This window comes from Trypanosoma brucei, chromosome 7 (assembly GCF_000002445.2).
Source record: "Trypanosoma brucei brucei TREU927 chromosome 7, complete sequence".
Taxonomy (NCBI): domain Eukaryota; phylum Euglenozoa; class Kinetoplastea; order Trypanosomatida; family Trypanosomatidae; genus Trypanosoma; species Trypanosoma brucei.
The window spans coordinates 1,462,704-1,478,444 of NC_007280.1; the positions used below are offsets into that span (position 1 = coordinate 1,462,704).

Here is a 15,741-nt window from a genome sequence, read left to right on the forward strand (position 1 = left end):
ATATGTGCACTGTGCGTTTGCTGTAACATGAAACTGTCCTGGATATGATAATGTTTCTTCACGCTTGTGTTTTATTGGTTTGCGTAAACGGGAACCGTCACATGAGCAATGTTAGCCTTTCTTTTTTTCCTTTACTTGCTGTACATGTTATGGATGAGAGCCTTGTTTGTTCTGCTCTTTATCCTTCCCTCTCTCATACACACACTTTCACCGTTTCTTTTCCATTATTTTATAACTGATTGATGGTCATTAGAGGTCGAGTGTGCTTCACTGCTGAGGTAGCGGTAAGGGGCGCGCAAAAACCCACACGTTTGTGTGGTGTCATTGAGGCTGGTAATGGAAGGTCGTTTACTCTCCAGTATTTTTCCGTATTCTGTATGTTTTCCTAACAGGTTGTCATACCGTAGATATCTATGTGGATTACGGTTTATCAAGTTTCTTACGTTTTTTCCTGGCAATACTCGTGCGAATGGTTATTGCGATAATCTTTTTTTGGGTTTTAACCTTTATTGTCAACGTAACGTTTCTGGAAGGGCATATAACGGGCGCAATATCGATATCCCTAGTCCCCCGGCACCTCTAACTCTGAATTCGTTGGTATCTTACGTGACGGAATTGCGTTTGTTACACAGATCATGTGGCGTATCGGTGTCAGCTTCTCGCGTTCGATTCCAAGCACGTGAGTTTCTTACTCGTGGTATTGCGAAAGATCTCTTTTGCTCTGATACCGACAAGGGGAGTACTGCATTGTGCAATGGTGGAATGAATGAGGAGTGCGCCACGGCATTACTTTTGACGTGTGGATATTTTGAGTTGTCTATCTTTGAGTGCGGTTGCGGTTATGAATGTGTGGAACTGCTTTCCTCCCTTTGGAGTAGTCGTCTTGTTTCGTCACTTTCACCTCCATGCAGTTGTGCAGCTGCAGGCGATGCCGGCCGTTTGACTCTTTCAGTTCTTGGTATGCTTACGAGCGGTGGTGTGCGAACTTCTGCGGAAAATCGTGATAAATTACTACAGTTTCTGTGTAAAATATTGTTACCTGTTACGTTGCGTCTCGTTCAAGAAGAGTCGCTTTTTGTGACTTTCACTACCGACGCAGAAAGGGCAATGACCAACGATGGGGGAGCTGCCTTTTCGACATTAATTTCGGCCCTAACTAAAGCTGCTGTGGCGGGGTGGATTTGTGGCGATCGTTCATCAGGCAGTGGCAGGGTTGCTTTCGGGGTGCCATCTTTGCCACAGGCGTTCTCCCGGAAGCGAGAGGTCTCGGGCCCATTATTTCACACATTAGCGCAGGGAGATGCCATCGACTGTAGCCGCCTGGCTTCGGTGATGCAGATGTATGCTGGATGCTTAGTAAACGATCATCTGAAAGGGTCTGCTTCACAAGTATTACGTTTTTTTACGCTTACACAGTGTGTTCCGCAGTTAGTTGCACTGGCAGACCATTACCAAGAGGGCGATAGGCGCGTAAGTTTGGTTGCGTCGCTTGTGCGGTCTGTAACTGCTGTCCTCCTGGCGTCTTTGGATGTTAAGGGCACAAACGTCTCCCACCTAGTCGCAAGCATTGCCTGTTCCTACGCGCGTATTTTGACATTCCCCTCAGAAGAGAAAGCTGCGACTACCGCAACATCATATGGTATTACGAAAGCGAAGGAGCCACAAAAACCGTCGTGGACACTTTTCAGGGACGTCACAATTGGCGTAAGAAATAATATGCTCTACGGAAATGAGGTGCTTTCGCCGGCTGTTGTACTGCTCCATTTGTGTGAACGTGTGACACCCTTTGCACACAAGTATTTGTTTTCGGATTTGGCAGCATTACTTAATGCCCTGGGAAAGATATATAGAGTGGCGGTAGTGCACTTCAACCGGCGCGCAACCACTTCCAAAAAAATTACTGAAAAGGCTCACTGTGATGAAGGTAATTGCGGTTCACGAGAAACTTGGAAAGTATCTAGCAAGACGTTCACTCACTCGCGTTTCGAGCGTCGCGGATCTGCCACGTGTGTCCAACAAGCTCATCTTTCCCCCACCCACGGGGCAATGGTTAGTGAAAGCACAGAATCTCCTCAGGTGGGATTGACTTCACCATATTCACTCGCTCTTCCCTTTGCTGTTAATGCCGAGGACATCGCCGAGATCGAGGGCGAGTTAGAAGTGCTGCTAACTTCTGTTGTAACTGTAATGGAAAGACACATGCCATCTACTCGGAACGGACGACCAGTTTTTGTGTCGCGGGCAAACTTTACAACGGATGATTCAGTATGTGCTGAAGAGTGTGTGGATATGAGCCGCAAGGGATGTGCTACCGATGGGCGAAAGCACTACGCGGAGGATACTAGTGGACTACAGTCTGTGCCCACAGCCCGTGCAAAGGAACTTGGTGGCAGAAGCCGTCTGCTAAAGAAGTCGGTTGCTGGTAAAGAGCTGGTGTTGATTGCCGAAGGTCTCCACACCCTTGGCTGGAGGTCTTTTGTTGCATTTCAGGATCGTTTACTGATGTCACTCTCGTCACAGTTGGGGCAAGAGGTGCTTAGTGGAAGACAGTACGCGTCTCTTGTTTGTCTTTTGCTTCGTGCACCTCCTGTATTAGCCTCCGTCGTTTTTCACGCAGTGGAGGATCGGCTTAAGCGACTTATTCATTCAGACGCAGTTACAATCACGGAGGAATTTAACACTGAAGAATCCAAAGAAAGTCAGGGGGTTTCTCAAGTGGTGGTTGCCCTCCCGCATGCACGTGCCATTCAGGATGAGTCAATTTCTTTGTGCGAGGCGTGTGCCGTTATCTTCGGTTTCGCGTCAAAAATGGGGAAAAATGCCCTCTCTCTGCTGAATGACCTTTTCATCCGCTGCGGAAATCGTGTGCTTGTGGAAGTACCTTTGTCGAATAGCCGCCTTGATGAAAATGTTGAGGGCGCCTTAACGATGTTTGTGGCGAGCTCCACATGGGTTCTTGCCAACTCTTTGGCGGGACGGTCAGGGTCGCAGCACTCCGGCAAGGAAAAATCAGTAATATCCTTCATTAAACGAGCTCGTGATCATGCAGCACATGCCTTATGTGTTTCCTTATTTATGGGAAATACTGTTGGCAACCCACTATCGCTGATTTCAGTGGAAGCAGTTGCAAATGCCTGTATGATGTTGGAGTGCTGTGGCAGCAGATCCGACAAGAATATAGAACAAATTCATGGTCACTTGAAACGTGCGTATGCTTTTTTGGTCTCGCAGTGCGACAGTCGCGAACTTGCGCAACTACTGGAAGGCTTCGTAGGACGCAAACAACTGGTTGGGCCACGCAGTCCCCAAGACGAGAGCGATGTTGGAGTGGCACTACAACTTCCGCGCTGGATGATATCCTCAATGAATCTTTCACAGCGCTTTGCTAAGGAAGACCGTCTTCTCTCGGTGATGTTTTTCCCGTTCCTCAGAGTAAATGACAAATGTGATTCCCACGAAGCCCTCTGTGACACAAGGAGGAAATGTTTATACTCCGTTACTGATGTTGAACGTGTTTTACTTATTACTCAGCGTTACTGCCGGAATTTCGGGACGCTTGTTGTTGTTCTGCGGTTACTTCACACAACGGACCCATCAATTCTTCGGCAGGGTAACGTTGTTGATCTGGTGCTGCGGAAGGTTGCCCAAGTTATGCGCCGTACTTGCAAACCACTTGATCTCTTCGCCTTCTTCGCGATGTATGGTGATTTTGAAAGTGTCGTGTCAGTCGCTCTGCGAGAACTTGGGCCTGAAGCTAGGTGCTTCGCAAGTGTAAAAAGAAACAGGGACAGTACCGATAGGGAGGTGGCCACCGCAACCACATCAAAGGGCATGTTACATGGGAGCAGTGAGTTGGCCGAATTTCTGCCAATGGGTCAGATAACAGCCGCTGTAAGTGCAGTGAACCGGTTGCAGTTGCGGTCACTACGGCAAAATTGGTTAGCGACCACTGGTCCACTTATCGTCGCCGCAGCCAAGGTTTCTCGCGAGCCACTGGAAGTTGTGCTGGACCTGGCAGAGTTAGTAAAAGGAGATGATCCCAAACTTCTTTACGACCTTCTTACGTGCTCCTCAGCTATGTGTGCCATTGATGAAACGTGCAACTTTACAACTGATATCAGCACGTTGTTACGACTGCTGCTGCTTCTCCAAGGTGGGAATTTATCGAACCCAACGGTTCGCCGACTGCACATCGCCTCCCGCAAGTTGCTTTTTAGGCCGGCTGAGTTATATGTGCCGTCCCTAATGCAGTTGGCGCAGGTCGCCATCCTTCCCTCTGTCAAAGGAACGGCGCTTGGGCGGCAGATTAGGCGCATTTTCTATTTTCGTGTGGGAAGGTTGCTGTTTGGCAAGCAGCAATCTCCCTGGAGAAGCCTTGCAGATAGTGGTGGGGAAGTGAATCGTGGTGTGAACTCAGATAAATCGCGAGAAACTGAAGTCGACCATGAAAAGGGTGGTTGGACCGAATCACTCACAGAACTGGCACTGGAACATTGGCTGGTGCTATTACGGTACTCATCCGTAGGCAAACCCTCTTCGTATCGTTTAGCTGTGGAGTTGAGACAGAGGGAAGAAGCTGACGAAACGAGAAGGAGGAAATCCAAAGTTTCGTCTCAAGTTGCGTCAGAGACAGTGCTAGTGTGTACTGATGATCAGGTTACTTGTTCTGATGACGGGCAGACGGCTAACGGTGGGGTTGGGTGCGGCGCCGCGGCAGGCAGGGTCGACAAGCGCTTTGAGGGCATCGATATGTTTCACGCGTTTTCAGATCGTTTGGTTATGCAGCTGCGGCAGTCGCTGGGTGCCTCAAAGTTCATAGCATTTGTGGGTGAAATGGTGTTGCATGCAGCTAATGCGGCTCCGTACACCTCTCCTCTTGAGTGCGATGGGGAAGCTTTATGTGAAGAGAGGTTGATATATGAGGGGACGGCGCCTCTACTTTTAGACGCACGTGTGCGTAGATTTGTTCGCCTAGCCACCCTCATTGTGGAGGAGATGTCTAGTGATCTCGGTTCCTTCTTAGGGAATGAGCAGCATCTGGACCGACAGTGCGTAGACAAGCAAGATAGCGAATTAGTGAAGAAGTCCATTGGTTTGGATCTCGGTGCTGTTCTGAAATTCCTTGTCCTGCTTGATACGTTTGATCCTCTTCAGTATGAGAAACGGGTTCTGGAGCGGTGGGAACGTAGGGACGTGCAAACACAGTCAGTTGAACTCTCTGATGTTTTTGCCGATGCCAATGGTCTCCCTCTGCGACACTTGTACCGTATAGTTCAGCAGCTACCTGATTATTGGTGCAATACGATGGGATGTAGTTCCTGCAGTTTCGGAGGGATAGTAGGCATTCACCCCACAAACATTTCCACCGTTTTTGAGTACTGCATGCCACCCGAAGGAGTAAATGTAAACGGCGACTGCTGCATCTTCCCCGTCACTGCAACCACGGACCGCGAAGCACCAACATGCTGCCACTCAGCAGGTATCTTTGGTAGTGATAGGCCACTTGTAACTGACGTTTGGGTTCCACTTTCTAAGGCAAGGCAGCAACAGCAATTAGTGAACTGCCTTGTAAAGGAGAAGCTGCTTGATGTGACGATGCGCTGCTTTTTTCGTGAGGGTGAATCACCAGCTGTGACAAGAGCACGATTGGGACTGCTTGGTCCCCGTGACTTGACGTGTGTTTTGCGGACAATTCTTGCAAAGCGAGATACCACCAATGGCGATGCTGGGGAAGCTTCGGAGAGGACAAGCGTTACCACAATACTTGAACTACTCACAGATATGCTACCAAGCACGGCAGCAGAAGACCTGCACAATGTTGTGGTGGCGCTTACCCCGCTTTTGTCCAGGTCAGAATTCTCTGATCACCCGAAATTGTCGACAGATGCTTGTGCGAGCGAGTCCTGTGAAGCGGGGGTGGGGTTGAAGCGCTTCCTCGCACACGTCGCCGTGGTTATGGGTAACGATGCGGAGCGTTTTTCCGTACCTGTGCTTTTGGATATGATTGAACACTTGCATGTTCCACATCGGCTCATTTCGCCGGCAGCGGCTGCAATTATCTTGAGTTACCTAGTACCACTAGGAAATGAGACTGAGGGAACCCAACGGGCGGGGGAAGGCTCATTGGATGACGAAATTGATGTTGGTGCTCCCTCGATGCATAATGGTGCAGGAGCTACAGTGGAAATAGGGAACACTTTTGATGCGATAGTAAGCCTCCTTCAAAGTATTGTTAACACAGCGCCGGAAAGTCCGATAGCTTCGGTGCCGCGTACCGGAGATGTGTATCACAAATGCAGTTGAACAACTGTGATGGAGGTGGTTTATACCATGTACACACTGACAGCATTATCCTCAGTGACACAAACTACTTTTATTGTTTATGTATTACACCGGCTGCAATTGTATGAGGGAAAAAGAGGTTCGTGGGGTGGGGTGAGAATCCCTACTCTCGGCGGCTCTCACACGTGACACACTAACACTTAAGGTTGTTACATAGTGGCGGAGGTTTCGGATACCTGATTACTCCAGTGGAGTATAAGTTATCGTTCCCAGCTTCACATGTGAAACGCCGCCTCGAAGGTAAATTGTATTGTGTGTATAGGGAGCGATGTGAGGTTGGTTTGGGAATTTTCAAGTTGCTTTTGCGTTTATTACTCTTTGAACGCTAAGGTGCGCTGTGGGAGGAGCAAACGCCGTGTTTTCTCCATTTCCAGTTTTCAACCTGATGCTGCAAAACATTCTCTTCACAAACTTCTTTCTTTCTTTTTGCCCCCCCCCCCCAACACAGACCGCTTGTGCTCGCAGGTGCACAAGGTAAATGTGTTCTGTGTGATTTGTACAAACTCGTGGAAGACCTGCACAGGTCGTCGTAAGTGAAAGAGGCCACTGTGCTGCAGTTAAAATAGTGAGTAAGGCAGAAGCCATCTTACATATTTTTTTTTCTGTGCACCTTTTGCTGTTGGAGTGTTGCTTGTGTTCCTTTCCAATTCGTCGCTTATGCTTAAATGTACTCTGGTTTCTTTCAATAGTCTTGTCTAAACTATTTAAAGTCTACCGTTTCGACGGTAACGTGTACTATATAAGTTTTAAAGGGGATACATAGCGTACATATATATATATATATATATATATTGATACATTTGTATTCGGGTTGTAGGGAAAGGTAGCAGTAGGAAACCCTCTAGTGTTGCTTCCACCGCCCACGTTCCTGATTTTACACTGTGGTGGTCGTAGTGCTTTAAGAGGAAGTGTGAACGAGTTTAAAGTAAATCAGCAACAAAAACCAAACTGCAAAACGTTGGACACATCCTTCTGGGCCGCTGGTGCAATAGACGTACGCACCGTCAGGAAAAAAAAAAATAAAACATTGTCAGCAAAAACAAAGAAAGAAAATTGCCGCTACCTCTTGAAGCAACAGTTGTGAAGAGTGACCTCTGTTGCTGTGCATTTTTTGTATCAACTGTTGTTGACTTCGTGTGGCGATGATATCTGGTTTTGCAGATTTCTTTAACATCAATCATCTCGACATGTCGAGTGATGCCAACGATGTGATTGTTGTGCATCACCCTGATGGTCGCTTACATAGCACCGACTTCAACGTCCGCTTCGGTAAAGTAAAAGTCCTTCGTCCGGGTGACAAAGTGGTGCGTATTGAAGTAAATGGCCAAATGACATCAGCAATCATGAAGATTGGACCGAATGGCGAAGCGTTTTGGTTGAAGACAACATGCCTATTGGATGGGGATTGCGGGAGACCGGAGTCGCCCGTTTTTGCCAGTGACGACTCGCAAGACACCGGAGCCTCGATCACCTCTGCCGGAGGAGGGGAACTTCCCGTAAAATCCCTACGGCACCGATTATTTGGCTCTTGGGGGAAAAACAAGTTTAATGGGACTCAAGATGACCCGGAAACGAGGAGCCATCAACCTCTTATCAAGCAAGATTGCGATGAACGCCTGCATGTTAATACGCAGGCGCAATGTTCAGGTGCTGATGCTGTTGAATTGCATCTCGCCGAGGAAACTGTTGTTGCGGCAGAGCGTGCGATGCAGGAAATCAAGCGGCTGTCGCATCAGAATCCCGATTATCTACGGGATGTAGTGATGGGTGACACCGAGGGTGAAGCGTGTTTACAGGAGCTAAGCGGATTTCAGGACTATACGAGGTTAATGGTTGATACGACGGAGGGAAGCAGCACTGCAGTGAACAGTACCGAAATTACTGTTGGTGTTCCTGATGATGTTACACAGATGGTGCAAGTAGAAACTTCCACCCAAGGTGGAGATGGTTCTTTTTCCGACGTCGCTGCACTGGGTTCATCAGCAAGTGATGAGGGACTTGAGGCGTCAGCTGACGATTATATTTTTGAGGATGTTCATCTTCCCGCGGACACTGATGAAGGGGTAACAGCAGGTTGCAGCGGCACGCCACCGTGTGGCTCTTGTACACCTGCACGGAGTGTTGCACCAGTAACTCCCGTTCCTGATGTTTGTGCCAGCAACCCTCCATCACCGTGTGGCCCCACTCCGGAGGGGCAAGGGGCTGTGTCTCAACAAAATGATGTGCCGAGCAAGGCGACGGCAAGCAACTACAGTGGCAGTGGTACCAACGACTTGAATTCCAATGGCATTACATCAAGTGACGGGACATACTTTACTCGCAGCCTCGTTCCCATGGAAGCGGATCTGTTAAAGCTAAACCTTGTCCCGGGGCACAATCGCATTCGCTATATTACGCACAGTTCCCTCCGTGGTGAAGTTGCTGTAGAGGCGAACGTGTACTTGTGGGACTCTACTGACCGCCTTGTCATTAGTGACGTGGATGGCACGATCACGAAAAGTGATGTTCTGGGCCACATCATGCCTTTGATTGGTCGGGATTGGACCCATCCCGGTATTTGCTCGTTGTATAGCCAGATTCAAAAAAATGGCTATCGTCTTGTATACCTCACTGCACGAAGTGTTTCACAGATAAGCATGACGCGCAAATTTTTGTGGAATATACAGCAGAATGGAGTGTCACTTCCCAAGGGCCCGGTGCTTACAGCACCGAAGCGACTGTTCTCAGCGCTGGCGCAGGAGGTAGCGATGAAATCCCATTTTTTCAAGATTGCCTGTCTTCAGAAGGTGGTCAATGCCTTCCCACAAAAAACTAAACCCTTCTACGCGGGTTTTGGAAACCGACTGAGTGATATGCTAAGTTACCTTGCCGTCATGGTTCCGGAACATAAAATATATGTTGTCGACTCAAAGAGTTTGGTTCGCGTGGCGAATGTGACATCAACCTATCAAAGGCTTGCGGATGATGTGGATAGCAGTTTCCCACCAATTGTGAGGCGACATAACTTAAGTTATGTTCAGTTTGGTTTAGGTTGTTCCGCGGGTGCGCATAACGGGGGAGCTACATTCAAAGGGAGCGAAGGAGAGCCTTTCTCCGATGGCAGGCGTTTTTCTTCTTACAGCAGCGGCGATAAATTTAGTCCAACGCCCACCGGAATTACCAACACCGCCTCGTTTAGTAGTCAAGGAACTTCTACGCACCCGTTGTCTGCACTTGGGAATGGGCTTGGCCTCGCTGATATCGATGCGCGTGGTTTGGAAATGTCTGGAATGAGTAATCCCAGTGCGAGCGTCGCTGTAACCAACCGCACGAATGACCCAACCTCCACATATAAGCCGTGCGATGTCGTCGTTGACAGAGAATTTGACTCTTTTGTGTACTGGCGTGCACAACCAACTGACATGATAGAAGGGGAAAGCAGCGCCTTCAATACTAAGGCCGCTACAAACCTTGAGCAGAAGGATCAGCAACCACGGGTAATTAATGAAAAAAAAGCTTCATGGTTGCCTTTGGGTCTTGGTAACACAAGCAGCGAAAACTATCAACAAGGTGACACTGTGTGATGGCGTGGGTGTGGTGATTTCGTTTAAACAAATGAGGAGTACAGGAGGGGAAAAGGAGGTGCCCATGATTATAAATTGAATCTATTGATTGGCCGTTACCAACCCATACCACGGTGAGATAAGTGTTAGGAACAGGAACCTGCAACCGAATTAAAATCACAAACGAGGGAGGAGGAGGAGGAGGAGGAGGAGGCCAAGTTGATGTCTTTGATGACGTGTACAGCGGGACATGCGAGAAGGAAAACTCAGTTTTCTTCTCCCCCCCCCCTTGTGCACGGTGCCGCATTTGTATCACTACAACATGTTGATATCTTTTTCTTTTTTTTTATGTGTGTGTTTGAAAGGGGGAAGTGAACAGTCTCGACACCAATGTGTTCCCTCAACACTTTTGTTTTTTAGTCGACCGCTACTGTTTCCTTTAGTCCTTCTCGTTACATTTCCCCCTCCTTTTTTTCGTTTCCTCACCTTTCCGTTCAATTTAACATCATACGTGGTCATGGATTTGTACTGAATGAGTACAGGATGTTGTTAACTATTAGAAGTGCGAGGAAACAATGAAAACCGACGTGGGGGAGAAGAAAAGGAGAAACGGTGCGGTGATAAATCTGTGAATTCGTGTCGTAGAGGAGCTCTGTCTCTGTCTCTTTCTCTTTCTCTTTCTATTTGCCGTTTTTTCTTTTTTTTATTTTGTTAAGTGTGTTCGTGAGGCGTCTCATAAAGGGTTTCGTTTTCTTCCACCTTTTCCTCACAACTCCCCTTTCCATAGCTTTTGTTCCTTTGTTCGTTGGAACTACTACTCCATTTTTTTTTTTTTACCACACGATATCACAGTAAGAAGCAGGTTCTGTTAAGCAAAATAATAAATGCCCATCAACGAATAAAAAAGAAATCGTGTGGGGCGGGTATGGGGTTGATTGCGCATTAGTGAGTTAGGGTCTCACTGAACTGTTATCTTCTGTTAGAACATTGTCTCATTTGGTTGGTTTTGGATTTCATTTTTTTTTTCTGTTCTTGTTGCCGGGTCGTGGTGGTGCTGAAATGGTTATTATTACTATTATTATTGTTGTTGCTTGACTGCCCTTCTGGACAACCTTCTTTTCCCTCTTCTATTTTGTTGAACGTGGAGTACGACAGAAGGTCCCGATTTAGTTTCTTTTTTTTCTGTTTCCATTAATACTTTCAACTATTTCGGGCTCTGCGTACCTTCAGTAGCGTTAAAAAAAAACAGTAATTCCCTTATTTCAACCACTTTTTTCTTTCCGTTGCGAACAACAGGTGGCAATTTCCTCGGTAAGGAGGTTGTGTATCGGAACCATGCGTCATGTGGTTAAAGTCCTACGCGTTTTTTGCTTGTTTTATGCCCTTATTTTGCTGCGTGTGCGAAGGTCTAATTATGCCCAGTTGGTGCGGTGCGTTGTCATCTTTATGTGTGTGAATTAATATTGTTTGCTCCCTTTTGTTTTTTTGTCCCCTTCCGCTTATTCGTATGCATTACCCACTCATTTCGCATTGGTGAGTAGAAAATTTGCTGATTTTAAATCCCTTTCTGCCTTTCCCCCCTAATTACACTGTATCCGTACCCCTACACATACACAAAACTAAAAGGGGGTGAATGAGGGGGAGATACGGAAAGTTTAAAGCAGTTTTGCACCATGTTTCATGTTTACCAGCATTCACATTCTAACATATTTTTATGCCTATACACGCCGGTGGTACCGATGTGCTATCTGTAATATTGGACGAACTTTGCTTTCACGAAGTTCCCTTTTTCTTTTTGTTGTTGTCTGTTTCTTCTGCTTCGGGTTTCCGGACCTTACGTCATATCCACATGACAGATTTTCCGCATTAGATTGGCTATCCAGACCCGCATACACAAGTATAACTAAATAAACATTTATATATATATATATATATTGCTGCCGGCAGTCGGCGGCATCACAAAGAAGGGGAAAGAGAAGAAAGAAAAGTAGGTTTCCAAAACAAGTTGGGAGGAGGTTCTTCTTTGGTTTCACAACTCCACTGAAACATAGGTGCGTTTTCATTCTTGCTGCTTCCTTTCCCCCTTCTTCTGCATAGTGACCTCCAACTTCCCTCCGTAAAGGTCACAAAAATGCAATTCGATGAAGATATTGTGCCCCTCATGGAGAAGATGAATGCTGCATTGGATCGAGTGCATCAGTGCCTCCTTCCGCTTCTCTCGTCCCTAGACGAGGATATGTTGGTTTCCAATTACACTGTGGATGAGCAAGCTCGTATTTCCCTTTCAGCCGCCTCCGCGTTGCTGTTTCTTACGTATGCTCACGACAGACTTCTCAACCGAGCTCAGGGGGCGGGGGAGGATCAGCAGTTGATGCTTAAAATTAACCGTGTAACGGAGTACATTGGCAAGTTACGGGAAATAACATCATTGGAATGTAAACCTCGGTCAAGTAAGGGACAGACACAACAGGAAGGACATGATGGTGATGTTAGCGAAGTTAGAAACCGCAAGAGGGAACGCGGTGAGCCGCCTGAGAAAGCTACAAAGTACGCGAAGGTCGATGATGGGCGCGCTAGTAAGGGTGGAGCTTTGGAGAATGTGAAAGCCGATGGGGAAGATGCTTCGGTGGACCCCTACGGTGATGCGATTCTATTCAAAGAAATAGAACGCAAAGGAGGCAAAACATCTGCTTTAGTGCAGAACTTGTTGCAGCACGTTACGGGAACTAACAACTCCTGAGTGATGAGTGGAATTAAACACATGTGTCAATATTTATAGCCTACCTTCAATTACACTTCTGGCATATCGAGACACTTAAAGAGAGGCAAACAATAGTGAAATAAGAGTGCGGGAAAACGGGGGTTAAGTTGGTGTAGTTTTATCTTCTTCCGGGGTGAGCGTATCCCGCTTATTTTACAGTTTGCAATTTGCTTTTCTCAGTGTGTATCGTTTATATCGTGCCAGATTTCTCAAGGAAGAAGGAAGTGTCCATTTGTGTTCCCACCCCCCTACCCCGTTTCCTATCTTACGTCACCCGCGTATTAATGGTAACGTCTACATCACCCAGATCGGGAAACCTCCCCTTCCTGTACGTAATTTCATTTATTAAGTGGGATTGTGAAGTGTGTGGTATTGTGGAAAACAATAACATTTCAGGTGATTTAGTGGGATGGTGCGCTAACGTTTGCTTAAGGTTCTGTTTTTAATTTTTTTCTTTTTTGACTGCTACGTTAATCTTGTCGACCCCTTTTACCGCATGTGTTTTCAACATGCATACACATATCGTTTCCTTTCCCACCCCCTCTTTCTGCTTGTTTGTTGCGATGGATATTTTGTATTAATATCTTTTTGTGAGTGAAAGCCTCAGGTATAGAGGTTGGGAAGGGCATGTCCCGCCCCTGTGGCGTGCAGTTGGCAATTCCGGCAAGGTTAGCCGCTATAGTATTGGGTGCTGCAGTGTTTACGTTTCTATTGAAAGGGACATTATGGGGCCGGCCAACCAAACTGGCCGCCGGAAGAAACTGTGAAAGAAACAACACTCCATTGGGGTCGCCAAAGCGCCGCCGCAACAAGGAGGGTTCCCTCGGCTGCGTTGAAATGTTTCGTCGCTTTTTAAAGAAATTAGGGCGTACCAGCGCTGCTGAGAAGGTGGTTGCTATACGTACGGCTAAATCTCCCGATGCAGAGATATACCGTTTGTTACTTCTCGAGCACCAGAAGCAATTGGGTATAACTTTTTCTGTAGCTATAGAAGAAGTACCAGAACTTAGTGGAGAACTTCAAATTGTTGTAGGCCCACTTGAAGACTACAGGCGACAAACAAGCAACTGTTCCCCCTTCTCTACCACTGCTGTGACCGAAAGGGAAAGGCGCGTTGGTGGATCTGAGCAGTTAGCTAAGGTGGAACAGTTGCTTGTTTGTCGCATCAAGCTTCCCGAGAGGCGCTTTTGCTGTAACATTCCTCCATTCGTTATGAGGGTTCTCGCTGCACAAGCAAACAACAGTTTGGTGTTCAGCACACATGCCGCCGAAGTCTTGTATTGTATGCCCCGGATTGAGGAAGAAACCCGTGAATATCAGAATAAGCATTTGCTGAACACCCAGGGGGAGCAGAAACAGAAAAAATACAAACGAAGTGGATTGACTTCGTCGAGTCCATCGTTAACATTGGGTAAGGGTGCCGTGGTTTTAGGGGGTTCATCGCGACCTACCTCGAATTCGACTTTCGGTAGCCTGCAAGACACATTACAGTCTACTCCATCTTGTGGAAGCATCACCATTCAGTCGCAGCTGCGGGTGCAAGGACACGAAACCGCCGTAATGCAAAACCTTGGTGAAAATATTGATGTCAATGCCGTACTCTTCTCCACATCTCTATTGGTGTGCGGCGACAGCACCTCTAGCGGAAAAGTTGGCCCGGCATTTTGCTGTAGCGTGCCAAATCGTGTACAGGAGAAAGACGAACCAACGCACACTGCTGTTCGTGAGGCACTTCTCAACACCTTGTTCCTCGTGTCCCCCAAGGGGTTGAACCGGGGCCCACTGGAGAAATTGAGGCAAAATCCGTTAGCCGTTTGGCGTGCATCCCGCCAGTCAGTGCTGACGACGGCAATGCTTTACGTAATTGACGTTGCTTCCGCCAACGGTGATCCAATGGTTTGTTATTCAAGGGTCGTGGATGAGGTGGTAGCGCAAGCCGTCCTCTTGCACCACGATGGGATGGTGTTGGACTTCATAGGTGCTTTATCTGAACGTTTTGGAAAACAGTACACACCGCACTGTACGGTTTTTCAACAGGCAGTTGAAAGCCGGCGTGAAGATCATAGTCGCAGTGGAAACGTTTCCTTCCAGGTCGATTCACCAAATCCGTGTGAAAACCTTCAAAACATACTAGAGGAACTTCCTTACATATGTGAGTTCATCCTTGAACATCGAAATGATTTTTCCAATGCAGTGCTCACGCCGGGTGGTTCGAATCTGCTCGAAGAGGTCTTTGGTGTTCCAGCCACTGTTTTCCCTTTCCTTCCGTGCGCTCGTGAGAGCATCGCGTTTATTACACAATCATTTAACTGTATCGTAGAAACCTATGGGTCGTTGAGTTCAGAGGGGTTTTGCGAATTCAGGAGCGATGTGCTTAACGAAAGTAAGGCGGATGTGATGGCTAGCAGTCAGCGGTGCTTTCGTGAGTTAAACAACTCACGCAGTGGGATAATCTCCTTTGAAGAGTTGTGTCACTGGATGGCGCGCAAACTGTCGAGCGACAACACACTCTCCAATCCCGATGCTCGCTTACTTTCCATTGCCATGTCCCTCGGGTTACCGATGGCTTTATTGTTGGGGACACGTCAAGAGTGGGCTCGCCTGGGTCGGGCACCAATATTTAATGGGGAAGGGGATCAAGGATGCAGACTAGCGCATGCAACGTAGTGCTGAAAGGAAAACAGTGTTCAAAGAATGTCAGTTGGTAGTGTGGAACATGCTGAGCGGGGGAGGAATAAGTTGCGGTGTATCCGTTACTTGTTCTGGCGCACAGGTCCTTGACAATAAGTGATATTTCATTTGACCTCAAAACAATGCGTCGTGTTCGTCGTGGGAAAGTGATGTGCAAAGAGAAAGAGGAGGGGGAGATGTGCTGGAGGGGAAATGGGGAGTCACTGATGTAAAACAGGTGAGGAACTCGAAGGAATTCCTCATGTTTTGGGGTGGCAAGGGGCATGTGTCTGTGTCTGTTTTTTTTTTCTATTTTTCATTTGAGGGTTCTGCAGTGCCGTGATAAATATGTGAGAAGTTCGGTTGCTGTTTTGGCACTTTTTTTTTTAACGGTGGGGAGAGATGTCGAATTTAAAGTGTTCTCTT

General features: G+C 47.3%; 4 protein-coding genes across 4 annotated transcripts, besides 5 other annotated features; all 4 read left to right on the forward strand.

Annotated features, from left to right (window-relative positions):
* Positions 1–15,741: part of a sequence feature (sequence corresponds to BAC RPCI93-10C21) that runs on past both edges of the window.
* Positions 337–6,303, forward strand: Tb927.7.5440 (hypothetical protein, conserved; the record flags this gene model as incomplete). Its single annotated transcript, XM_841074.1, has 1 exon — positions 337–6,303. One exon carries the CDS (start codon positions 337–339, stop codon positions 6,301–6,303), a length of 5,967 nt encoding a protein of 1,988 aa, XP_846167.1.
* Positions 7,108–7,134: a microsatellite.
* On the forward strand, positions 7,485–9,905 carry Tb927.7.5450 (lipin, putative; the record flags this gene model as incomplete). Its single annotated transcript, XM_841075.1, has 1 exon — positions 7,485–9,905. One exon carries the CDS (start codon positions 7,485–7,487, stop codon positions 9,903–9,905), a length of 2,421 nt encoding a protein of 806 aa, XP_846168.1.
* Positions 10,073–10,098: a microsatellite.
* Positions 10,535–10,566: a microsatellite.
* Positions 11,774–11,819: a microsatellite.
* Tb927.7.5460 (exosome-associated protein 3) lies at positions 12,016–12,624 on the forward strand (the record flags this gene model as incomplete). Its single annotated transcript, XM_841076.1, has 1 exon — positions 12,016–12,624. The coding sequence occupies one exon, from the start codon at positions 12,016–12,018 to the stop codon at positions 12,622–12,624; it is 609 nt and encodes a 202-aa protein (XP_846169.1).
* On the forward strand, positions 13,273–15,312 carry Tb927.7.5470 (hypothetical protein, conserved; the record flags this gene model as incomplete). The annotated part of the gene is made up of 1 exon (XM_841077.1): positions 13,273–15,312. One exon carries the CDS (start codon positions 13,273–13,275, stop codon positions 15,310–15,312), a length of 2,040 nt encoding a protein of 679 aa, XP_846170.1.